The sequence below is a fragment of the Ictidomys tridecemlineatus genome, chromosome 14 (assembly GCF_052094955.1).
Source record: "Ictidomys tridecemlineatus isolate mIctTri1 chromosome 14, mIctTri1.hap1, whole genome shotgun sequence".
NCBI lineage: Eukaryota > Metazoa > Chordata > Mammalia > Rodentia > Sciuridae > Ictidomys > Ictidomys tridecemlineatus.
In genome coordinates, this window is record NC_135490.1 from 66,299,171 (window position 1) to 66,325,474 (window position 26,304).

Sequence of the window (26,304 nt, forward strand, 5' to 3'; positions counted from 1 at the left end):
GGAGAGATGGAGCCCTGTGTCATGAGTCAATTTCTTTATTAATTTTGACATCTGTTCAGCTGGTGTAGGGAGAATGGTCTATACATTAGAGTCGGGGAGGGGGCATACTCTCCCAGTAACAGAGCATGGGAGAGTCAAGAAATGATTTGTTTTTCATAACAATTAAAAAAATCAAGGTAATTTCAAAACTTCTAAAAAGCGTCTAATGTGCAGACTGCAGCATTCTCTAGGCATCATGTGGAGACCCCAAACTCCTCCCCTAAACAGCTCCTACTAGCAGCGGGAGCGTGCAGCCATGCCACCGAGGGCCTGGGGCCGGCGGGCCAAGCAGCCATGCCAGACGGAGCGGAAGGTGCCAAAGCAGAGCCTGGAGCCGCGGGGCCCACGCGGGGCGCTAAGAGGGGCTACTGGGTTCAGCTGCAGCGGCGACCCGGGAGAGGAAGGGACAGGATCGAGGCGGAGGAGGCGAGCCCTGCGCCTGTCTTCCTTGAGCCTTCACGGAATCGGTCCCTGGCCGCGCTGCCTGGCCTCTCCTGCCGCAGGCCGGGAGCCGGGGCGCCTCTGCTTCGCGGCGCGGCGCGGCGCGGCGCTGCGGCGGGGCGGGGCGTTGGCGGCCACCGCTGCGCCCCGGTGCCCGCGTCCGAGCAGCGTTGGGTCTCGCACCACGCAAGAGGGGGCTGCGAGCCTGCAGCTGCTCAGACGCAGCCCTCGGCGAGAAATGGGGCCAGGAGTTGGCACTTCCTCTCCCTGCCCGCCCCACTGGGAGAGCAAAAGCAAACCCCGCCCCGGACGGACCCGAGTGCCTCGGCCCATCCGGGACGCGGCCCTCGAGTCGACCGCACTTGGCCCGGGTAGGGCACCACCGGGCCAGACGGCGGAGGCCCGGTTGTCCCCGTTCCGCCCGAGACCTTTGCCATCTGTCTCCAGAGCCTTGGGGTCTCTTGACATTGAGGGCGCTTCTGTGCTACTTGGAAGGTTTAAATGTGCCCAGGGGACACCTTCGAAGAGAGGCAGGGGAGGAAGGTGACTGGACATCCGCCACAGTGGCTCTTTGAGAGGAGAAGAGCCTACCAGAGTCTCTCTCCTGGCCCTAGAGGGCGCCCGCCCGGGCAAGGACGGGGCCGGATTGTGCTGATTCGGGCCTCCCTCTGCCGGAGGCTCTAGTATAACTTTAAGGCTCTTCCCTGATGGCACCGAGGCGAGGAACAGCCAGCTGTCGATTTCCTTCCTGCCCTGACCCAGAGCCTGGCTTTGAAGGGTCTCTTGGCCAGCCCGGAGTCTCTTGGTGGTCAGCAGCTCCATCCTCCTTAGGCTCTCCTCCCACTGGGCACGTGGTCAGGAGCCTTGCGAAGGGGAGGCACTGGGGCTGGCCAGCCTGGAACCTAGAGCCTGTACCTCCAGCCTGAGGGCTGCCTGGACTTCGAGCACCAAGTTGGCTCTGGGAGACCTTAGGGTGGTCCTGACATCTAGAACTGGCAGATACATTCACTAGCCCTACTTCCTTCCTTCCTCTTTCACTGAAAGACAGCCTGTAGCTCCTTCTCCCGCAGCCTGGAGAAGTCCTCAGGAGCTGAGCTGTTAGTGCTTGGTACATACTGCTAAAGTGTTTCTATTGGTTTGCATAGTATTTATTGTTTTTCATATACACAAGGCTGATTACTGTACAGTTTACACTTTGAACACAGACTATGATAGAAGTGCTTGAAGATATAGAAAACCTCTTCTCTATTGGACATGCTGGTGCGACCCTGGGGCAGCCACTGGCCCTTCCCCAGCTGAGACCTTTAGGATGGGTCACTGGCTCCCTTTGAGCCCTATAGCTAAGCCTGGGGTCCTCGCCTCCAATTCTTAAGTCCCTAACACAAGGAACCCTGAATGCACTCTCAAGGTGATGATTTTCCATTGGAAGATGATTAATATTGAAACTGGCAGAGAGAGAGAGAGAGAGAGAGAGAGAGAGAGAGAGAGAGAGAAACATAAAAAAAAATCCAGTTTATCCACAGGAGATTCTATACAGTTTCAGAGGTCACAGTAAAATCAGTGTGTAGACAGAGTGAAGAGAAGGGGTGTGTGTGTGTGTGTGTGTGTGTGTGTGTGTGTGTGTGTGTGTGTGTCCCCTGAATGTCATGGAGAGCATTCTGGAAGGAGCAATCCACTGGGGAGTAGAGGGGTTGAATGGAATGGAGGTGGTGTGTAGGTGGGGATGGTTAGCAGATGAGGCCATGGGATGAAGATACTTAAACTGATTTCATGCCTAGTTTTCTTTTTTCTTCTTTTTCTCCCCCGTCTCTCTCTCTTTTTTTCCTTTCCAAAAAGCCCACATGGATTTCTCACAGATGAGGTTGGGGGAAAAAAAATACCCTGTACGAAGTCAAAATCAAAACAATTTTTTTAAAAAACAAAAACAAAAACCATCCCCAGCCACAAAAGAGCCCTTATTCACGTTTGCATCCATATGCTCTCTTTCGTACTTGTTTTCTGTCCTCTCTCTCTCTTCTCTCCCCTCTTGCTGCTTTTGCCCTGATTCCCGACAGAGATCCGTAGTCGACGGAGGCAGGATTGAAGACTGTAGGTCATGCGTCTACAGTCAGTCAGTCGTTCATGCGAATAGGAGACTAAAGGAAGTCCCTTACAGAGATCGTGCTGTGAGCCTAGAGGAACATGTGCAGCGCTTCTGTAGCCCTCCGGTCCAGCTCTCCTCCTGTGTGCATGGCAGAGTGTGTGGAGTTCAGGGGTTGGGTGTTGAGGTGTGATCCTGAGAGACACAAAGAAAGAAGGAGTCACTTAGAATTTAAAGGTGCAACTCCCAGCAAAAACTCCAAACACAAGAGTTTTTTGCCGGCTACTCAGATAGGGTCTGATTCAGGGAAAGCAGACTCCCCAAGCAAGGCGATGAGCAGTGAGCTGTTGTGCTTAGGGACTTTGAACTTCCCGGAATACTGTCCACCCTTCCCTGGGAAGGCAGTCTCTCCGCAACACCCAAGTTTCCACTGGTTTCTTGCACAGTGGGTGAGTTTCCTGGGAAATCTGCATGGGGCAGGGAGGGTGCTGTGCTGCGTGCTCCCGAAGGGGTGCCTAGAGGCTCCCATGCCTGTGCAGCCACCTGGGAGAAATCACTCAGTAGATTGACTGCTGAAGTTCGGCCCCCCTCCCCTGGACCTGTCCGGCACAAAGCCTTCCTGAGAACTGCAGCTGCTCCCGGCTCGGCTCAGAAGCTCTCCCTGCTCATAGCTACTTTTCATTTAAGAGTCTACAAAGTATAGTGATTAGGAGTAGGAACTCCTCAGCCAGATTGCCCAGTTACTTGCTGCCTGACCTTGGTTAAGTTACTTACCTGCTCTGTGACTCAATTTCTTCGGCTGTAAAATGAGGACAGTAATAGGATCTACCTTATTAGATTATTGTGATGTTTAAAAGAATAAATAAATAAATTCCTTAGGACCGAGCATTGCATGCATGTAAACTTGTTATTGGGTTCTCTGGAAATGCTACTGTTTTTGTTCTTTGTTTTTGTTTTTCTTTTTTTTTTTTGGGGGGGTGGGGGTGGTACCAGAAATTGAACCCAGGGGCTCTGAACCACTGAGCCACATCCCCAGCCTCTCCCAACCTTTTTAAAATATTTTTTTTAGTTGTTGTTGGACCTTTATTTTACTTATTTATATGTGGTGCTGAGAATTGAACCCAGTGCCTCTCGCATGCTAGGCAAGCGCTTTACCTAGCCCTTTTTAATTTTTATTTTGAGATTAGGTCTCACTAAATTTCATAGAGCCTCACTAAATTGTTGAGGCTGACCTCAAACTTGTGATCCTCCTGTCTCAGCCTCTTGAGCCACTGGGATTACAGGCCACCATGCCCTGCTGCTGACTTTTCTTTTAAACATCTGTGTTATTTCCCTGGCTGGATTATAAACACTTCAGGGGCAAGAGCCCCTACCTACAGTTTCCTATAGTACGTAAGCACTCTTTGAACAAGAGACAAAGTGAAATCTGGAGCTCAGGAAAGACCCATTTCTGGCTCAGATCCTAGGCAGAGGAGAAAGTTAAAGCCTTGGAGATCACTGTGGTATAACTACCCATTTCATTTTTGGGTAAAGTGAGACTCAAGGGCAGCAGAGATAGGGCCAGCTGGAACAAGCAGCAGCATGGGGTGGGAGAGTACTCGAGCTTCCTCTCTGCAGCTGTTCTCCTGGGAAGGAATCACCCTTTCAAAACTTAGAAAACAGCTCCCTTCATTCTGTGTGGTTGTGCCAGCCTTGTTCCTTCTCTTATTTTCTCTCTGCACTGTAGCACCTGTCCCCACCCCTACCCAGGGCTTGTGGCTCTTTTTTCTCTCTCTTATACCCTAACTCTAATGTCCCCGCAGTGGCTGGCTGTGAGGGTAGACTCATACCTCCCGCATACCTCCACTTTACCTCCCCCACTCCTCCTATCCAGACTACTGACTAATTTTAAACTTATTAAACTATTCTACTGTCAGCGTTAATGCAAGTCTTGCAACCACATTGTCTGAATGTAAAAGTATCCCCTAAAAAGAAAAACATCCAAAGGCAGTAGTCTTTTTCCTCCTGCAGCTTTGCAGAGAGCTCTACAAGGGAGAGTCAGGCCTGTACAGAGGGGTGCCAAGAACCACCAGAGCCCTGCTCAGGTTCCTGGTAATGCAGAGGCTATACAGTTGCTTCTACTCCACTCCTCCCAGCTGTCTGGCTCCACACTGTCCCTACAGCAGCACTGAAAACCCTAATACTTGGACCTAAATACTTGGGCACAAAGAAAACCCCACCACCTGCTACTCTCTGCCCCAAACAATCATGCCTTGACTAAAGAGCAAGTTTTCTGCTTCTACACACTGCCAGGAAATTCCCTCCCCCTGCCAGGCCTCCAACGCAAAAGCCTTCCCAAGGTTGGGAGTGATGTGGGGGAATCAGAATGAGTGGCTTAGTCCATTAAATTCTGCCCTTTGAGGGAGGGGGTTCCACATTTTTAATTGAACTATAACCATAATTTGTCTCAGGTCACATTTTAGACACGAAGTTACAACAGTCCACTTCTAGGAAGTTTGGCAAAGAGAATTAAAAAAAAGAGTCATAATAATTTAATATTCAATATAAAAAAATCACTTGAGCAACTTGAGGGACAGAATCCTGAGTTCTAGAATTATAATTCACCAATACTGGGTGGGGCAGGACTCACAGATATCCTTTTTTTTTTTTTTTTTTTTGTTACTGCTGGGCTTAGTACCCAGGACCTCATACATGTCAGGCCAGTGTTCTACCACTGAGCTACACCCCCAACCCCAAAACATATGTTTTAACAAGATTCTTGGATGACTGTAATACAGGGAAGTGGATGGCACTTTGAGAAAGAGCATAGTAGAACTTGCCAATTTATAAAGCCCTTTCATAAACATGAACTCATCGATCACCATAGACATCCTGGGAGGAAAAATATTGGCATTATTGCTTCTTTATAGATAAAGAACCTGAGGCTTAGAAAGGTCAATTGACTTGCCCTGAGGCATATTACAAATAAAATCCGCCATTGATTGAGTGCCAGAGTATGTTCTTATTTACTCTTTACATAGCTTTCCCCCTTATTTGTAAACCTTTGTATGTTATTGTTGTTTCATTTTTTTTTTTTTTTTTGCAGGGGGTTTTCTGGGGATCAAACCTAGGACCTTGTGCATGATAAGCATATTCTACCGCTCAACTGCATGTCCAGCCTTGGAAACTTCTCCTTTTTTTTTTAATTGAAGTGTAACTCATTTTTAGAAGGGACTATTTTCATCTTTTGAGGAGTCTGAAACTCCAGGCAGCTGAATGACCTGTTTAAGGTAAACAGGAGGATCCAGGCCTTGAATCTAGACTCCCAAACTCCAGTTTTCACTCTCTGAAACAAACAGAGCTGATTCACTATTCATTCTTCACATGTAGTCATATTCTACAAAGTGTTTGTAATCACTGAATTAGTGAATGCTGAACCATCGTTCTTAAGGGAAATACAAGCCTCTGGTCACATTTTCATTGACCAATAAACATATAACCCTATTTTATGTAGGATCTGTTCAAAGACACCTTATTTAATATATATATGGCTGATTCATTCACATTGACCTCACCATCAATAGCACTATAACTGGTTTCATCACGAAGCTTCTTACTCTCCTTCTGGTACAGGGGATTCAACCCAGGGGTGCTCTACCACCGAGCTATATCCTCATCCCTTTTTATTTTTTATTTTGAGATAGGGTCTTGCTAAGTTGCCCAGGCAAGTCTTCACCTTGTGATCTTCCTGCCTCAGCTTCCCAGGTCACTGGGATTATAGGTATGTGCCACTGCACCAGCTCCTGAAGCTTCTCTAAAATACAAAGGCACATCACAGCCTCTTTGTATTTACAAACACTAGAAAGCCTTTTAGCACTGCCCGGGAAGAATATTTTAAACAGGAAAGTCACCAAAAAATCCACAGAAATGCACCAAACATGGCACCAAATAGACCAATAAAAGGACGCTTGTCTGAACTGTGAGAGCTGAAATAAGGCAGAATTCTCCTTGCTCAGCCTCATCTGGGAATATGCATCGTCAGGCGTCTCAAACTTTTCTCCCTTCTGTGCCTTCCTGTGAATGACCACAGAAGTACAGTGAGAACTGGCTTTGGGTTATAAGTGAATTTTAGCAAGTAGGGGAATTTGAAAATGAACAAGGAGGATCTCCTGTACATCCCTGTGAGTGGGTGGTAGTAAATGTTAAGAATTAGAGCGCCTGCAGCCCTTCACTATCTTCTCTGCAGCCTTTACTCTCATTAGAAAGGTTCAGTATTTTATGTTGCCCCTTAGGCCCTTTGGGACACAGCCAGGAGCCTGCCTCCAAGCTCCCTCCCTTACCACTGTCACCCCTAATCTCAGGTATCCCCTTTGCCTTTTATTGGAAGCCAGGCCGTTCCATGTTCCTGATACCCATGCTCATGTAGTCTGATCCTTAGTCACCTGTGATGGTGTTGGGTGTTGGTGGATAGTGGGTTCAACCTCTTTGCAGATCACCTGCGGCAAATTAAACAGTAAAAAATAATACTAGATTCCCTCCATCCCCCTAGCTCTCTTTCTGGGTTGCTTGTCTCCTGTTTAGGAACATTGGTAAAATCTGAGCCAAACAGAAGCTCAAATTTAAAGTCATTACTGCAGCTACTATAAGAAAAATAAGGCAGAAGAGTGTACTTTTCCCCTTCACTCTCCTTTTAAAAAATTTGTGCACCTTTGGATTAGCTCCAAGTCTGAATCTCAGCTAACCTCAGCCTTTGAAGCCAGGAGTGGGTGGGACCCCCGGCAATGCTGGGGTTAATGCTGTGACCTCCTTAAGCTGCTGAGGAGTCAGGTCTAATTTTATCCTCTCACTGGATCCGCCAGTCCTCTTTTTTGCCCAAGTGCTGAGATATGTCAGGAAGCCCCAAGTCAGCATTTCTGGTGGCTCAGGACGCAGCGGGCCCCGCTTTTTGCAGAATGCAGAAAGCCAGTGCCTGCTTGCTACTTGGCCCCAGAGCCAGGCCTTGGGGATTTGGATGGCAACAACCCAGTTAGTGCTGTGCTGGGGCCTCAATGCTTCCTCGCTCCAGGCCGACTCCCACCCCGATGCATCCTGTACTGAGCTGCCCCGAGCTGGGCACAATGAAGGGCCTCGGGGCAGCTCAGTACAGGATCCCTCAGGGAGGGCAGATCATCAGAGCTGGCCGCTGAAGCCCCCAGCACTGCACAGGCCCGCTGGAGACCCTCCCTGCACAGCACAGCACAACACACACCCCTCCTTAGCGCCATTGCCCCATGCTCACACTCACCATGCACCGGCACCCAGCTCCCAACCCCATGACACTCCTGACTTTCCAGGGAAAACACCATCCACCCCTTGGGTCTGTTAATTTCAGCCCCTTCCTAGAAAGCAAGGGAGCAGCCTGGTTCACGAAACATCAAGGAGAACTGAAGCCCGGGTCCTGATAGAACTTCAGTTAGGTTCCAGGTCCTAGAGAGCTCTTTTGGGGAAAGTGTGTTGAAATATCACCGCCCAGAGTGTATTTCCTGCACTCTCCACTGTCCTTGCCACCAACCCCTGGAGCCCATTGCTTGGTTTCTAAGACAGTGTGACTACTTTAGATGGACAGAGTGATTTTCACTTATGAAAGATTCCTTTTGAATATGTATAGGGGTTAGGGGTGTAGCTCAGTGGTAGAGCGGCTTGCCTACCATGCAGGAGGCCCTAGGTTTGATTTCCAGCACCACCAAAACCAAAACCAAATTCTAAAAACCGCATTTGTACACTTCCTGAGAGATAGGTGCCTCTGTTTCCTTGAAGAGGAAACTGAGACTCAGAGACACAGTCGCTAGGTTGGGCCTCAAGAGAGGCTGGGTAGAGTGAGCACCCTAAGAAAAAGGGATGCAGGCAAAAAACGAGCAGCAACTCCACTGAGGGCCAGGCCATGCAGAAAGGACGAGAAGGCTTCTGTTACCTCCCAAGAGGCTACTCCGAGGAGAGACTGGAGATCACTGTTTGCCCCTTTTCAGGCTGGCCCGCTTCACTATCTGAGCCCCCTTTCTGCCCTCTATAAGGTCCGGGTGCAGGCCACTCCCTCTCAGCTCCACCTGGAGACAGCAGCAGAGATAGAAAGCAAGACAGATCGCACAGACAGATGAGAAAGGGAAACAAAAGCTGAGGAAGGAAAAGGGACAGTATGGAGCTGGTGGAACACCGTTCATCAGGAAGAAGGTGACTGTAGGCACAGACGGTGCAGACTAGGCTGTGGCCGAGAGGCAGGCATCAGGGGGATTCCCTGGGGCTGCTCCCAAGAGTGAGGGAGCCCAAAGCCCCCCCAGTACCTTGGCATGTTTTATAAAGTACTCAATATCGGCTTCTAGCTCACTAGGGTCCTCCAGGGGCCCCTCAACAATCACCTCCTGGTGCTCCTGGGTGTCATCAGCACCAGACGAGTCTATCTGCCGGACAACTTTGCGAACGATCTGGAAAAAAAGAGGTAAGGGGGAAAGGGCTGGTCAAACCATGAAGACAACGTGTGAGGAAAGACTCGGGAGAGAGATCTGAGGAATAAGGGGCCCTACCCAGAGGGGACAAGAAAAGGGAGCAGCCTCTTGCTGCCATTACTTGATGGAAAAACCCACCCTGGAGAGTGTGTCAGAAAAGCTAGAATTTGTGGAGGGCTCTTGGCAGGTTTTGTTTAATGATCAAAGTCTGACCACACGTAAAGTCTGTCTCAAGCCTACTGTTCTTCATTCTGCCTTTTGGCATCTGCAGAAGCCCAAAGCTGCCCATCCTCTTGTCAGTGCCCAAGGGCGGAGAACATTTTCTTTTTATCTACAATAATTCCATTCCACCCACCCAGTCCCTATTTGTTCATCCATCCAAACATTCAGATACCATTTACTCTGCATCTACTATGCGATCAGAGCAGGAGATGAAAACATAAAAGAACACGGATCCCGCGCCCAAAGGAAGGAGGAAAGACAGGGCAAGAGGTCTTGCTCCACCATAGTGCAAGCAGCGATCCTGAGACGCACATGCAAAATCCTCCCTGTTGTCTCTCCCCGGTTTCCCCTAGCTAGCATGGGGCCTGACAGCCGACAGGCAAAACCACGTCTAGTGAGTTAATATATGCTACCTACTCAGTGAATCTCCAGGTCCTTCTTATTAGAGGAGATGCCTGGTTGGCTGGGGACAGCACACTGCTCTATTTTAGAGGCTAAGCATCAGGGACTAGGTTTGGGCACAGAGGCTGTGAGAAAAGCCACATCCAAACTGCTGGAGACCAAGAACACACACCTAAACCGCTCCTCCCGAGCGCTGGGGTGGCCCAAGGCCATGCCTACCCTGTTGGTGTGGCCCGAGTTATGCTCTTTTGCCATTTAGCTTCTAGCCCCAACCAGCCTCTCCCCAACTCAGAGGATTCTCTGCACCCACCTTCTTGGTGACAATGTTGCCCTGCTCATCTGTGAATTGTTCCTCTGTCACCTGCTCCCCTGGAATATTCTGAAGCTCATTTCCCTGGAATAAGAGAAAGGGAAAATATATAAGATTGATAAATGGAGGTGGAGGACATACAAGAGCTGTGGCAGCAACTACCACATCCAATAAATCCCCACCCTGGCAGGAAACTCCAGCTCAGCAAGTAGCCGCAGCCAAACCGAGGACTCCCAGCACAGGGGCGGCGCCCCCGTGGGGCCACAAGGCCTGAGAACAGGATGGGCCCAGAGCTTGCAAGAGGTTGGTGTGCTTGATCTTTACAACAGCCCAGGAAGCCAGCAAAATAGGGATGATTACGCAAGTTGGACGGAGGAAACCCTGAGGGAAGAAGTGGGTAAGGCACTGTTTTATAATTTTCCCAGCACTCCACAGTCCAGAAGCCCTGCCACAGATCGCTAGCTACCCAAAGCTGGTTGGCAACAAGAACTGGATGAGAGAGAGAAGGCCTGAATCCCTGAGCTTTCTGGGCTGTCACCCCATGCTGGGTGCTGGGGAGCAGCCACACACAACTCTGGCTCCCAGTGTAGAATCCGATCCCCGGAGGCCTTCCTGGTCCTGCTCTTCCAACACATTTCCTGGCGCTTTCCCCCAGCTCCACACCATGCACAGCACAACAGTGTCCCCTCAGCCCTGGCCTCTGGTGCTCCCCTCAAGCTCCCATCCTGCCGCCTGCCTGGCCATTACCTGCAGGAGGACCCGCCGCCGGACCACCCTGGTAGAGATGGTCTCCTCGTCGTCACTCAGGCCCTCGCTCTCCCCCAGCTCCTTGTCCAGCTCCTGGTGGATGTGCTTCAGCACAAAGCACAGGGAGCCCTTGACAATGTGCATCACATTCTGACAGCTGACCAGGAAAAAGCCCAGGAGCACTAGGGTGACCAGGAGTTGGGTGATGAAAGTCCACATCCTCACCTCCTCTCACCAGCCTGGCCCTCCAGGGACCAGGGAAACCAGGGCCCGGCTGCTGCAGGGATCCAGTCTCTCATTCTCCTCTTGGACTCACGAGTCCCCCAGCGACCCCTTCCATCCTCTCTCTCTCTCTCTCTCTCTCTCTCTCTTGTTTTCTCTTTGTCTCTTTCTATCTCTCCAAGCAGGAGACAGAATGGGCCTTCTCCCGCTACACAGCCGGCCTGAGTGCCCCTCCGGTGAGCAGCCCCGGGATCTGCCCTAACTCCACGGTGACGTCAGGCTTCTATAATTTTAGCTTCCCAAACCAGCTGCTGGAACTGTCCAACTGGGCTAGAAGGAATCCGGCAGGTGCTGTGTCCTGGACACAGAAAGCACATGTCAAAGTCACTGAAGACCTGGAAGGGGGGCCTGCCCACTAGCCTTTCTGGCCTGCCTGTCCCTATGGAAACCAGAGGGAGTTCTGCCCTAGGAAAATTTCTCATTCAAGGACTCTATAAAATAAAATGTTCCAAGAATGTGGTTGCTCATGTTTCTCCCTGGACTGCTACTGCAGTCATCAGAATGATGTTTGCCTGTGCTGGAGGCCGAGACCAGCTAATACCCTGGATAGTGAAGAGTTTATTTTAAAAATAGCCTCAAGGGGGAGAGATTTGCTCAGGCCCAGCCAAATGAGCAGGGCAGCAGTCCAGTACAGGTGGTGGGGCCACCTGGAAGCGGATCTGTAATTCCTATGAGCCCCACAAGCCCTCAGTCCCCTCCTTTACAGGGCATGACAACCCTGAACTCCAGCATGGAACTGATGTGTCTATTTAAGGCCTGTCCTTAAAGGCTCTTCCCGTGCTAGGACACTGACGCCCACTGAGCAGGAACCACGCGTATTACACTTGCGTGCACGGAGCTGATTCACAAGTGAAGCCGCAGCAGCTGGGGCTGGAAGGAATTTCACTTTCTGGGTCAGGTTGTTCCCCTTTTAAGTAGCAGCCTGTTGGCAGAAAAAATAAAGACCCGGGACACCCTGTACTCACTTATTGTGGGGTCTTGGGAAAGCGGGGCATCTTCTCAGTGCCTAATTTTCCTTATTCATAAGCTGGAAATTAATGTGCTTTTCTTATCCCTTCTTAAAATTGCTGCGAATTCCACAGAGTTTATGAAGACTGCCACTCTGGATAATAGTGGCATAGAGGTACCTCACTGTGCACTGCTTTGCAGGCATTGTTCTGTGTGTTTCACACATTAACTCAGTTAAACTTTACCAGGCCTATAGGTATGTGCTCTAATTTCCCCATTTTTATAAAAGAAACAGGCAAAGAGAATTTAAGTAACTTGCCTAAAGTGAAAAAGTAAGTAAATGACGGAGTCAGATTTCAAACTCCTATCACCCCCAATATGACACCTCATTTCAACAAGATAATGTCAGGAAAAACAAAAGCCCTTACTTAGCACATGCAAAGGAGTTAGTCATGGCACAACATGTAGTTTTAACAAGGCTAAGACAAATCCAGGAACTGGGGTGGGGGTAGGGAATGTGGTAGAGACCTTGCCTGGGACGTGCCAGACTCTGGGTTCCATCCCTAATACCACATGCCAAAACAGAGTCCAATTTCAGATATTTCCACTCAGATCCCAGAAGAATCAGCCAGGTTATATTCATTGCAGGCCCAACTCCCAAGCCCCATGAGACATGGCATCTCTCTCTCTTCTCTGTTTCTAGAAATTCAATGGTAATACTAGTAAATGGGCAGAGCTTTAAAAATCATTGTGTTCAATGGGCCTCATTATCCTCTCTTGGGGTCTTGACAGCTGATTACTGACACCTGATTACTGACTGGTCCGCGCATCCAGTCACTCTGAGGCCAGGGAGGTGATGGGGTTCTCCATTTTCAGGTGGGGCGTGGTGGCCCTGATCACTCCTTCTGGTCATAAGAATATGGAACTAGGAACCAAGTGATTGGGAGTCTCTTGTCCCTGATGTTGGTTCACTGGGTGATCCTGGACAAAGCCCTGGGCCTCCAAGGTCTTCAATTTCTTTCTCTGTAATCCAGGGACTTGGATGGACAACCTGGAAGCATTCTCTCTGTGATTCCCTGGGGCTGTCCTGCTTTCTCCTCTGCTCCCCAATTTTCCTCTCACTAAGGGATAACTGCAGAGGGGCAGTGGAAAAGAACCCCCCGACACCTTTCTCTTTTCCTGGGGATCCAAAACAGACCCAATCAGGATCACCTGTGCTCTGGGACAGCGCTTCTTCCTGGGAGGAGCAGGGGTAGATGCCAAGGAACAGCCTGATGGAAAAGAATGCACTGGGGTGGATTGAGGTTAAAAATGAACACAGCTGTCTGTCCTGCCTGAGTGCACATACTTGGCAGACAAGCTTTCTAAATAAAACCCTACTTAATTCCTAGCAGTTCTTTATAGCCAGCCGCTCCCAACCATTGTAGAGTCAACCTAGTCCTGGAGTCCTCAAAGGTTTTCTGCCAAGGCTAAGGTTCAGGGAGTAAAAAGGGGAGAGAAAGATAGAAATAGGAAGGTCAGGCTGAGAAAACGGTTCCTGGATCAGGAAGTGGTGCTGGGTAAAAAGAGAAAGTGACCAAGATGCTCAGCACATAGCAGCTATATCCATATTAAAAATGCATACGTACAGAATGGCAATGCAGTTTTATAAGGATATATAAATCAAAAAGACATATATTAGTAAGATGTCTCAGATTTGCTTCAAAATAATGTGTGTGTGTGGGGGAGGATTGCGGTTCAGGTAAAATAAGATTGGCCATGAGTGAGTAACCATGGAAGGTGGGAAGAAGGAGGGAGGATTGGAGAAAAGAAAGGGAGAAAAATGCAAGGAAAATCCAAAGACAGGATGGGAAGCACAAGAAAGGAAGGGAAGGAAGGAGGGAGGGAGACACCCAGGAAAGCAGGAGGAGCAGAGAAGAGAACCATCTCTACCTGACCACCTCCCAACCCATAAGCCACCTCCAAAAGACACAGGATTCCAGAGCTGGATGAGCTCTGTGATATTCCAATCAAGTCCTCATTTACCCAAGAGGACATGGAGGTGCTGAGAAGAGAATGGTTTGCGCATGGTCATACAGACCAGTCAGCCTAATGCCCAGTTCTCCAGTTTGGCTCTAAGCCCTTTCTAAAACACAACGGGCAGAGTAGAGTATAGGAAGGGGGCCAAGGGGAGGGAAGAAGGGAAAGAAAGAGGAGGTATTGAGGGAAAAAATGGACCAAATTCTGTTTTGTGCACGTTCAAGTTCATAACAACCAATTCCTCTGTCATGTATCATTATGTACCAGTTAAAACAACTTAGCATGACCAACAAAGAAAACTAACAAAACCCAAGGTATTGGGGTCACTAAAGGCTTAGCCCAAGCCCTCCTGGGCAAGTGAGGCCTTGGGCAAGCTGCCCAACCATTCTGATCATCATTGGCCAAAGGGGAATGAGCACCAGGCTGCCATGTTGTTGAGATGGATGACAACTACTCTGTGAGGCCACCCTTCCCCCAGGAGAGATCAAGGAGGCAGAGAGGTGGACTGCGACCTTGAGTCCTTACTCCTAGAGAACGTGAGGTCTCCACTGCAATTTTTAAAGAAGGGACACAGCTTGCCTCAGGGCTTCTTTTCTGATGCTGGAAAAGAGCAAGGGGAGGAGGCTCCCTGCGGGCCTCACCTGCATCACCTGGGAGAAGATGCTCCCGGCCGCCTGCGACCACTCCGTGTGGCCCTGTTGGCTCTGTTCCCTGTCTGCCTGGGAGCTCCCCGCCTCTGGCTGCTCCATCCGCACGTGCTCATACTCCTGAGACCCGCTGGGCTCCAGCCCTCCGACAATGGTGATGGTTCTCTGGAATGAGTGTGGGCCTTGCGTGACCTCCTCTTGCCAGGAGCTTTGGGCAGCATCTTGCAGGTATGTGACTATGGAGCCTTCTCTTTCCCAGTCGTGTGGTCTGGGGTCCAGGCCAGATGATTGATGTTCAGGGAGAAAGAAAGGACAACGGTCATCTTTCGGTCTGTGCTCTCTCAGCTGATCCCCATCCCCATCTAAAGGCTCATCCAGGGCACAGCCTGTACTGTCTTCTACCTCTGGGGAGAGCATGAGCAAGTCACTGAGCTGACCACTCTGGGGAGGAGGCACACGTGGCCTATTCCTGCCATCAGGTACACCAGAGCAGTGGTCCCTCCTTTTAAGTTCAGTGCTCTCTTCTCTGGGCTCCTGAGGCAGCTTGCTCGATGATGGTTCAGTTCCTGGGGTCTCCACAGCCATCATCTTGCATCCCCAGACTGTCTCCCACCCCACCCTCTAAGTCACTCGATAGTCCTTATCTGAAGGGTGATCACTCTCTCCCCTTCAAACATATCTTATGGCTTCCAGAATATCACACTTGCCTGGTCTCCCCCTCCCTCTTACTGGCCACTCCTTCTTACTGGCCTTTGCTGGGTCCCCCTAACTTCCAGGACTTCTGAGCACTGGAGAGCATGGGGTTCCATTTGCAGATCTCTCGGCTAGCTCCCTCTTTAAGGGAGCTTCTCCCGCTCCTGGTGGGAAACCCTGTCCAGAAGCTCATCACGCTCAGCTCGGAACCCTTTCTTGAACTTCAGATGTGTATTTGCACGTTCCTTCCCCACATCTCTACTCTGGCTCTCCAACAGGATCTCAAGGACAGCAGGATGGGTTCCGCATTGAGGATCCAGCTCCACGCCCGTTCCACCCAGTTGTCCTCACTACAGTCCTGAGGTTATGAAGGACGAAGTCACCTTCATCCTAGCAGTTGCCAGTTGGAGGGAACCTGCCCTCCTGGTCTCCTTTCTCCCACACTCCACATCATAGTAATCAGCGCCTCTTTGGAGTTCAACTCTCAAAATATAACCTAAACTCAACCATTTCTCACCACACCCTGATGCCTCTTGGTCCGTGTCACCATCAGCTCCTGCCTCCTAACTCTCCTCCCTGCCCTCACCCTGGTCACATCAAGCTCTTCAAGGCAACAGCCAGGGCATGCCACTCCTTCTGCCCAACGCCCTTCAGGGGCTCCCCCTCCTACAAAGGCCACTTTTCTTAGGACCCCAAGGCCCCACATGTTTGGCCTCATCACCCTGTTCGCTCAGCCCCGAGGCTCTATGACCTTCTCAGTGTCCCCTGCATCTTACCAGGCATGCTCCAGGTCACAGCATGAGCACTAGCCAGGCCTTCTTCTGGGCCTAAGACACACTCCCTTATTTCCTTTAAGTCTGAACTAGATTTCCCTCCCAAGGGGTTCCCTGGCCACCCTATCTATAATTTCGACCCTCTGCCTCTCCATACATAGATCTATTTCCTAATTCCCTTCTCTTAGTTTTCCTTTTAGCACTTTCAGTATCCAACATTTCTATTTTCATTAAAGTCACCTTGATATCCGAGAAATCCATGAATGTTCAATGTTAGATAAAATGGCACAGTATTCAAATAGAACTTACACATATCCCTTGGCACATTTTAAATCATCCCAAGAATGTTTATACTACCTAATACAATGTAAATGTTATGTAAATCGTTGCTATGCTATATTGTTTAGGGAATGATTATAAGAAAAAAGTCTGCACATGTTCAGTACAGACGCATTTTTTCCCTAATGTATTTGACCCATGATTGACTAAAACTATGGACTTGGAACCCATGAATATGAAGGCCCGTGGTACTTCTGATTTTATTTCCTTTGATCTTGTTTCTTGTCAATTTCCCCACTAGAACATAAGCTTCTTGCACAGACTTTTGTCTGATTTGTTCAATGCCATCTCATCAGAACTTAGCCACTTTTTACAGGTGCCTGGTACATAGGAGGTGTTCTATAAACATTGTTAGTTTGAGTGAATGAAATTCATGTGTTGGAGTGGATGGATGACCAAGGTCACAGAACCTGGCAGTGATATAACAAGGCCTAGACTCCAGGTCTTCTGACTCCATGTTCAGTACTCCTGCTGTTACCACAGGAAGTGGCCAGCACACAGGAAGCGTTCCATAAACGTGTGTGGAAAGAATGGCCATCCAAAATGCCAGCATTTTACTCTGGACACTCGGGCTCAGTCTATCCAGTTCTCCACTCTCATGGAAGGATCAGTTTAGGAGACAAAATGAATTATTTGCTGTATCATCTTTTAAATGGCTTTCTTTTCCCTCCCACTTGGGATGTGGCCAAGCCTACATGAGTCTCTGAGGGGCCACGGAACAAGGTGGTGGGAAAAGGAAGTGAGAACAGTTTCCCCGGGCTCTGGCTATTCCTGAGCTCACTGGGTGGCCACAGCCTTCTTCTGGAACCATCTCCTTGCTTTAGGGAAAACTTATGGAGCAAAGCAACATGGAGGAAAGGGCCTTCATCCTTCTCTTCCTGTTCCAGTCCAGGGAGGCAGGCCAAAGCGATACCCAGATCATGCCTGCCTCATCTCTCTCTGGCACCGCAAGGAACTCTCTCACCTCTGAGCCCTTTTCTGTACTCGGCAAAGTGGGGGGCTCCACTGCTAGGACAGCGGGAGTTCAAAGGTACATCGGCTCCCAGTGTCCGGAGGGCACGAGTTCTCTTGCCTGAACTACTGGAGCTGCTTCCTTGCCCCTGGCACGGTGTCCTGCCTTCTCAGCACAGGATGCTTGGCAAGGAGAACCACCATTGCAGAGCCGTTGAAAGCTCTGTCCTGTCTAGATAAACCCATCAGTCTCTTTCTTTCAGAGGGGATAAGTAGAAAGGCCACCATTATCAGTGGAATCACATGCAGGCTGTGTGACTGCACACAAATAACTTCCCTGGGCCCCAGGGCTTCGAGGTGTCTAAATATGGCCTTCAACAGCAAACCCGCAGTGGTGAGAGGCATCCAGAGCACTGAGCTCCAGCAGTGCCCCGCAGTCATGGGTCTTCCCAAGTCTTAGGATCCACCTCCCACTCTCCCTTGTCCTGACACCTTTCAGGGTCTCTCCTTCTGGCCACACCCAGGGAGTGTCTTGGCAAGGAAGTGGCCTTTGCAGATCACAGCTCGATTCTCATGGACAGTGGCTTTGGGAAGCAAGCTGGTGCCCTGCTAAATGCTCCAGGGCATTTGAACATAGGGTCCAGGGTAGTAGCAGCACTTAAGCATTCCCTCTGGGCTCGCCGCCATGCACAACCTTACCCAGAAGCCCAGGAAGATGAAAGGGACCTCCGCCACCGCAGCGGCCCTTACCTGTCCTGGCTCCTCTCCAGCACCTGACTCACATGGGGCGAGTCTGTGATTCGGGCTTGCACCCTCTGCTGGCCTGAAACAAGAGACACTTCATTCTCTGAATCCTGCCCTGCACCTGTCGAGTCCTCCTGCCTCTTATAACCTGGCAGCTTCTCTTCTGACCTCTGACCTTCCTCCTGGTCAAGAATATCGATAAGGCCATTTGTGGCATCTGAATCCACTGTGTCGTCCTCCACAAGGTCCAGAGAGCCCAGCTCCGGGCCCCGCGGTTCCTCTGAGAGCGCCCCCTCCAACTTCCACTCGTGGCCGGTGGCATCAGAGTCCTCGGCCTTGCTGCACTCCAGAGAGGAGTCCTCAGCAGTGACCAGGGAGGGCGTGAGGCCCGCGGACCACACCTGCATGTCAGACATCTCCAACATGGTGTCATGCTCCGTGGCCGCCAAGGGGATGGCGTCTATGACGGCCACCTCGTTCCAGTACTGGTCTGCACGCAGCGGAGAGGGGAGCGCGTAGTGCAGGGAGGCAGGGGACAGCAGCTCGTCCTGCAGCGAGGAGTAACCTGGATGGGCAGACAGAGGGCGACATGCTCCAGAAGCGATTTTGGTCACACTCGCTTACGTGCAAATCCACACACACGCACACACACAGGCACGGCCACGGAGATGCATGCGCGGGGGGGGGGCTTTCCAAGCTCCAAGTCCAATGCTCAGGCCTTGTGGCTGATGCTAGGGACACTGGCAAGAGAAACAAGGCTCTGAGCTGGGTAGGGGGCAGCCAGGGATTGAGGACAGAAGGCGTGGCAGGCTCTTTTGCTGGATGGCAAAGAAAAGATATTGGAATTCTTTCGTATCCAATTCAGAGCACTAGATAAAGAAGGCTTTATCCAAAGGACTTGTGCTCCCATCTGTTTCTGATCAGATGAAAAGGCCACTTCTCCTTGGCTGGGCAGGAGTTAATGTTGTTCTTTGCTCAAAACTTCACGTTAGCACAGTCCTTAGGGTCCTGTTAGAAATGTACCTTAAAGGGAGGGTACAGCCCACCCAGGACCAGGGCCAGGAACCAGGCTGCCTTGGAGGGGTCTAACAGGGTACACTGAACATCCACAGACCTCAGTGCGGTGGTGAAATGGGAAACAGGCTTCTGGTTTGGCATGAAGTGACTTTTCCTCAAGATGCATATTGGTTCCAGAAACTCTGATCTACAGTGGCACAGGTGAGGGTTCTAAGGGTTCAAAAATGGGGGCAAGGTCAGAGGGCACCATGAGGCACCAGGTGCATCTGCTCCTAAGCTCCTCCTCTGCAGGCCCTGAGCTGCCCATCTAGTTCTGGGTCAGCAGTGACCTGATGGGACTAGAACCAGCTAGCTCAGGCCCCCAAGTGCATGGCTCTGTAGTCACTACAGCTACTTCCCACACCTGTTTCTCACTGCCTGGCCTGGACATGAGTCTTTGAGAGCATTCTGGCTGGCTTTGATAATGGCTCCTGATGTTCAGAAGTGACTGCAAAACACAGTAAGCAGCACATCTACATGTGCAGGGAATTTTTATGTGTGGGGGGGGATGTCAGTGCTCTTTCAGGGGGGTCTACTCTATCCAGGGGTCAAAAGGACCTTGATTTCCCTTCAGAGCAGCTGCCAGTCAATCTGGGAGTCGGAGAAGAGACTAGAAGACAAGACTCTCCATTTGTCTCAGCTCATCCAGAAAGCCAGGGAGCAGGCGTGTGCCCAGAACCACTCAAGATGCAGCAGAACTGAAGGAGGTCCCTGCAGTGGGGAGAGATAAGCCTTGCAGAGTGTCTAGGGACCTTCCTTGTGGTTCAAAGGGACACTCCAGCCAAGCTTCCAAATCTTCAATCTGCCAGCCACTCCTCCCAAACCCACCACCAACAATCTTCCAGTTTAGACCTCTGTTCTATCTATCCTAACCAAGCGGGCTCCTCTCGTTTGCTTCACCTCTGCTCTGGGTCACAGTGCCTGCCCTCCCCTTGCCTCGACTCTGACAGTACTACCTTTATTCATCTGCCTGCTCAACCCAACCATTCACCAAGGTCCAATTACATGCGAGGCGCTAAGCTAGAGGCTTGAGGATTACAAACACAAACTCACACACATTGGCAGGTTTTCTTTAACATATTTTCCCAACATCTATAGTTCATTTTGGTTCTCCCATCTTTGAACCTATCCTGTGGCCCCTCACTGTGTTGGCCAAAGGAACTGTTAACCTATGAAGACAGGGATGATGTCTATCCTTTCCTCCCACTTGCCCAGAACAGGGTTGCGAAGCTACTGGTCCCATGATAATTGGAGAGTTCTCTGGATTTGTGAGGGGACCCTGCAGCCAGAACAGAAAGACCTCACTGCTGTTGAGTGAACCATCACTGCTAACATTTACCTGTGGGTCCAGTGTGACATGAGCCAGGCCATGTACTTGACATGCTTTAATTCTCTTAAAAATTCCCAGGAGAGTTTTCTTCCTGACTTATTTCTATGAATCTAGGTGGCTTCAAGTCCCAAAACTAAGGGAAAGGGGAGAGACCACAAGGGGTGGCTGGGGGTCAGTTGCACGGTGGCTCTGGCCAAACTGGGAGGAGCAAGAACTTGGCAGTAGGTGAAACAGGTAGGCAAATCTTACCCTGTTATTAACTCCAGGTCACCATTTGTGAAACTGTGACCTGAGGAATTGGGAAACCAGGAGCAACAGCTTTCTGACACTTCACAAACATGAGCAGAAAATTCTAGAGTAGTGTGATTGGTATTTTTCTTTTCTTTCTCACTAGCATCATTATTCTAATCCTATCATCTATTGTGCTTTTCTTTGGTACAAACATATATAACATTATTTCTAATTATTACAACTTTACAAGAGAAGTAATAGTATTTCTGCTTTATAGATGAGGAAACCAGAGGTTTTGCAACTGGCTTAAGATTACACAGCTAGTAAGTGCAATGCTTCTAGTAGATTTTGCCATTAATCTCTTTTCAACATAGCTTTACTGAAGTTATAGTTGAATGTCATAAATGCCTATGTTTGAAGTGGATACATTCTGAAACGTGATCAGAATGTATCCAGGAAGCCATCACCACAGTGAACAAGAGGATGTGCCATCCCCGAAGTCTTCCCAGGCATCTCTCTAATCTCACCCTCCCTGGCTCCACCCATTCATTCCTTGGCAATGGCCAATCTGTTTTCCATCACCATTTGTTAGTTTGCTTCTCCTAGGATTTTATATAGATGGAATAAGAACAGTCATACTCTTTTTTTTTTGGTCTGATTTCTTTCACTCAGTCTAATCATTTGGGTTTCATCCATGCAGTTGTATCAATAATTCATCCATATTTGTTGCTGAGCCATTGCCCATTGGATGGATATTGTATATCCTGCTAATGGACACTTGGGTTGCTTCCAGTTTAGGATATTACAAATAAAGCTGATAGACTGTATAAATATATGACTTTCTTTTCTTTTGGATAAATACCTCAGAGTAGAATGGCTGGATTATAAGGTATGTATATGTTTAAAGTTTTAAAGAAAGAACCAATGTGTTTTTCAAAGTAGTTGTGTCATTTTATATTCCCAACAGCAGTATAAGAAAATTCTGGTTTCTCCATGTTGTCATTAACACTTGGCATGGTCAATCTTTTTATTTTAATCATTCTTATAGGCGTATAATGGCATTTCATTGTAGTTAGTTTTCTTTCTTCTTTCCTTCATCTCTCCCCTCTCTCCTTCCCTCCATTCTCCTTCCTTCCTTCCTCTCTCCTCCCCTCCCCCTCTTCTTTCTTTTTGGGTTGCTGGAACATTTCTTGGTGGTGCTGGAGAATTTGTAGTGCCGGGGCAGCTAGGAAAGCATTCTACCACTGAGCTACATCCCTGATCCTCCTTCTAGTTTTGTTTTCCCCAATGATTAATTATATTTAGCACCTTCTCATGTGCTTCTTTGCCATCTGTATACATTCTGGGTTAAGTGTTCAAATCTTTTGTCCGTTCTAAAACTTTGGTTGTTTTCTTATTAATGTGATTTTTTTTGGGGGGGGAGGGTGGGCATAGATATTGAACACAGGACACTTTACTACTGAACTACATCTCCAGCCCTTTTTATTTTTGAGACAGGGTCTTGCTAAGCTGCTGATGGTCTTGCTAAGTTGCTAAGGCTGGTCTCAAACTTAAGGTCTTCCTGCTTCAGCCAGCTGAGGAGCTGGGATTACAAGTATGTCCTATCAGGCCTGGTTTATTATTGAGTTTTGAGAATTCTTTATGTGTTCTGGATACACGCTATTTAATTACTTGCCGATATTTTTTCCTAGTCTGTACCTTGTCTTTTCATTTTTTTTTTACTAGTGTAGTTTGAAGAGAACCACATTTTAATCTTGATGAAATACAATTTACCGATTTTTTTCTTCTATGAATTATACTTCTGGTGTCTTTATTTAAGAATTCTTTCACTTATCCACGATTCCTAGTGTTTTTCTTATGCTTTCTTTAGTAAGTTTTATAGTTTTAGTTTTACATTTAATCTATGATCCATTTTGAGTTAATTTGCAAGGTATAAACCTAAATTCATCTTAGTTTAAATTTTTGCATAAATGTTCAAAAAAGTTATTAGCCTGTAATTTATTTTTCTTGGAATGTCTTTTGTTTTTTTTCAATATCAGCGGAATGCTTACCTCACAGAATTAGCTGCAAAGTACTATCTCCTTTTTCAATTTTCTAAGTTATTTCTTCCTAAAATGTTTGGTAAAATTTACCAGAGGAGCCACGGGGGCTTGGAATTTTCTTCATGGAAATGTTTTAAACCACAAATTTAATTTCTTTCATTTATATAAGGCTACTGAGATGATTTATTTCTTCCCAGGGAAGTTTTGATAATCTGTATCTTTGAAGAAATTTATCAATTTCATCTGGGTTTTCAAGTTTATGACACAAAACTTTCATAAGCCTTTTACTAATCCTTTTGCTACATATAGAATCTGTAATAATATCACCTCTCTTATTCTAGGCATTGGAAAATTTTGTCTTCTCTTTTTTTCCAATCAGTTTGGCTGGAAATTTATCAATTTTACTGATCTTTTCAAAGCACCAGGGTTTGGTGTCATAGATTTTCTCTGGAGTTTTCCTTATGATTTCATTGATTTCCACATCTTAACTATTCCCTGCCTTTTCCTTACTTTGGGTTTAATTTGCTCTTCTTTTCTCATTTCTTAAGGTGGAAGGTGAGGTCATTAATTAGAGAACTTTTCTCTTTCCTAATGTGGACATTTAGTTACATAAATTTCCCCCTAAGCACTATTTTTGTGACATCCCATACATTTTGATATCTTGTGTTTTTATTTTCATTTGATTCAAAATATTTTCTAATTTCCCTTTTGCTTTATTCTTTGATTTATGGATTATTTAGATGTATGTTATTTAGCTTCTACAATTAAAAGCATAAAAAAAGAGCCCACAGAATGAGTGCAAATCTTTGCCAGCCACTCTTCTGACAATGAATTAACATCCAGAATACATAAAGAACTCAAAAAACTTAATACTAAGTTGGGCACAGTGGTGCACGCCTGTAATCCCAGAGGCTCAGGAAGCTGAGGGAGGAGGATGGAAACTTCAAGGCCAGCCCTAGCAATTTAGCAAGGCTGTAACCAATTTGGTAAGACCCCTGTCTCTAAATAAAATACAAAAAAAGGGCTGAGGATGTGGCTTAGTGTTTAAGTGCCCCTGGGTTTGATCCCCAGTACCAAAACAAACAAACACACAACAACAACAAAAATAAAAAAACTTAATTCCAACAAACCAACAAATAACCTGATCAATAAATGGGCAAATGAACTAAACAGTTCTCAAAAGCAATAATGCAAATGGCCAAAAAAATGTACCAAAAAATGTTCAGTATTCTTAGCAATCAGAAACATGTAAATCAAACTACCCTGAAACTTCATCTCTCCCCAGTCGAATGGCAGTCATCAAGAATACAAATTAAATGCTGGCAAGGACATGGGGAAAAAGGAACGATTACACATTATTGTTGGGACTGCAACTTAGTACAATCAAAAGATTGTACCAATTCCTCAACAGACTAAGAATAGAACCATCACATGACCCAGCAATTACATTCCTTGATATTTATCTAAAAGAACTGAAGTCAGCATATTATAGTGATATCTCCGTTCCAATATTTATAGCAGTTCAATTCACAATCGCCAAGTTACAGAACTAGCCTAGATTGCCGCCAGCAGATGAACAGATAAAGAAAATGTGGTATGTATACAGAATGAAGTTCTACTCAGCCATTAAGAAGAATGAAATTATGTCATTTGCTGGTAAATGGGTAGAACCGGAGAACATCACGAAAAATGAAAGGAGCCAGACTCAAGAAGCCAAGTGTCGAATGTTTTCTCTCATATGTGGAACATAGAATTAAGGAGTTTAAAAAAGGGGATCTCACAAAAATAGAAGGGATAATAGTAGAATAGAGGAAGGGGACCATAGGGAGGGAGGAGGAGAGGAAAAAAAGGAAGTACTGGGGAATGAAATGGAGCAAACTGTCATGTGCACACATGAATATGTCAAAATGAAACTCAATATTATGTATCATGCACTAATAAAAATTTTAATAAAGTATATTATTTAGTTTCTAAATGTTTTTTATGATTCTAAATTATTTTCCAAGTAGAATTGTATTATTGATTTCTAATTTAATTACATGCTGATCAAAAACATTGTGTTTGACTTGAATTCTTTAGATGCATTAACACATATTTTATCTATTTTGATGTACTTATTAGCTATAACTCTTTGTAATAATACTTAAATACATCACAGTGTGCCTGGAGTGGTATTAAAACAGTTGGAATACAGCTTAAGAACTTTATCAGAGTACCCTTCAGTTTTTCTGTCCTGACTTTTGTGTTATTGTTTTTGACATTTGGCTTTTACATGTGTTATAAACCCAGTGTTGTGCTTTTGTTATTTTTTTGTTCAGCGGGTTATTTTTAGAGATTTAAATAATGGGAAAATAAATCTTATGTATTTATCATTGCAGTTAACATTTTTGGGACCTGTTCATTTCTTCATGTAGATCAATATTTCTGTCTGATATCATTTTCCTTTGGCCTGAAGGACTTTTTTTTTTAAAAAAAACATTGTTGATAGCATAGATCTCCTTGTGATCAACTATTTCTTTTTTTTTTATGTCTAGAAAAGTCTTTACCTTCATTTTGAAAGTTACTTTTGCTGGGTATAGAAGTCAAGGCTGTTTCCTTCTCTCTCTGTGTGTGTGTGTGTGTGTGTATGTTGCTGGGGATCAAAACCAGGGTTTTGCACATACTAGGCAAATACTCTGCTACCTATCACCTCCAGAACTACTCTTTTCTTCTTTAAATATGTGGTCTATTTTGAATCCACCATCTTTTTGTGTATTGTTTCCAGTAAGACATCTGCTGTCATCCTTATTTTTGCTTCCTGTACCAAAATACCTTTCATTCTCTGTTCTTAAGGCTTTCTCTTTATCATTGGCTTTGACAAGTTTATTTACAGTGTGTCTCAGTATAGTTGCCTGCATGTTTCTTGTGCATGGGTTTCAAGATACTGCTTGAATCTATGTATCATTTTCATCAAATTTGGAAAAATTTCAGCCATGAATAAATACTCTTCCTCTTTTCTTCACTGTTGGGAACTCTTAATATCTTGGGTCTCTTGAAATTGCCCCATAACTCACTGATGCATTTTTTAAAATTCCTTTTCTTTATGTATTTCATTTTGGAGAGTTTCTGTTGCTATGTTGTGAAGTTCACTGATCTTTTCTTCTGCAAGGTCTAGGGCCGAATCCTATCCAGCATAGCTTTCATACATTCTAGTTTTATCCCCAGAAGGACAGTTTGTGTCTTTTAAAAATATCTTCTGTGTCTCTCCTGGGGTTTTTGTGAAATTCCATTATAATAAATATTTAGCATCCTTCTCTGCTTATTTTAACATCTATCAGTTCTGGGTCAGTTTCAATTGATTGCTTTTTCTCCTCATTATGGATTGTTTTCCTGCCTCTTTATATTTCTGATAATCTTTAATTGGATGCCAGACATTATGAATTTTACCTTTTTGGGAGATGGATCTTTTTCTAGTCATATAAATATTCTTGAGCTTTGTTTTGTTATGCAGTTAACTGGAAGCAGTTTGAACCTTTTGTGTTTTCTTTCAAGATTTATTAGATGGGGACTA

General features: G+C 46.9%; 1 protein-coding gene and 1 long non-coding RNA gene across 14 annotated transcripts in view; one reads left to right on the forward strand and one right to left on the reverse strand.

Moving 5' to 3' along the window:
* Positions 1-19: 19 nt before the first annotated feature.
* Positions 20-26,304, reverse strand: part of Ank1 (ankyrin 1) — a 206,364-nt gene continuing 180,079 nt past the window's right edge. For 4 of the 13 annotated variants that reach the window (XM_040268472.2, XM_040268461.2, XM_078031261.1 and 1 more), the window contains 5 exons: positions 18,102-18,660; positions 14,590-14,863; positions 9,953-10,036; positions 8,857-8,997; positions 20-2,755 (listed from right to left, as the gene is read on the reverse strand). In XM_040268472.2, coding sequence (XP_040124406.2) covers positions 2,729-2,755; positions 8,857-8,997; positions 9,953-10,036; positions 14,590-14,863; positions 18,102-18,660 — 1,085 coding nt within the window. In that variant the 3' untranslated portion in view covers positions 20-2,728. Of the gene's footprint in view, positions 2,756-8,489; positions 8,623-8,856; positions 8,998-9,952; positions 10,037-10,699; positions 11,161-14,589; positions 14,864-18,101; positions 18,661-19,209; positions 19,323-26,304 lie in introns of those variants that run through there. The other 9 variants (XM_021720204.2, XM_005340314.3, XM_021720205.3 and 6 more) reach the window with 6 other exon arrangements.
* On the forward strand, positions 2,754-11,436 carry LOC144370471 (uncharacterized). Its single transcript, XR_013430449.1, has 3 exons — positions 2,754-3,009; positions 8,896-10,349; positions 11,107-11,436. It is a non-coding gene; the product is annotated as an uncharacterized LOC144370471 (long non-coding RNA).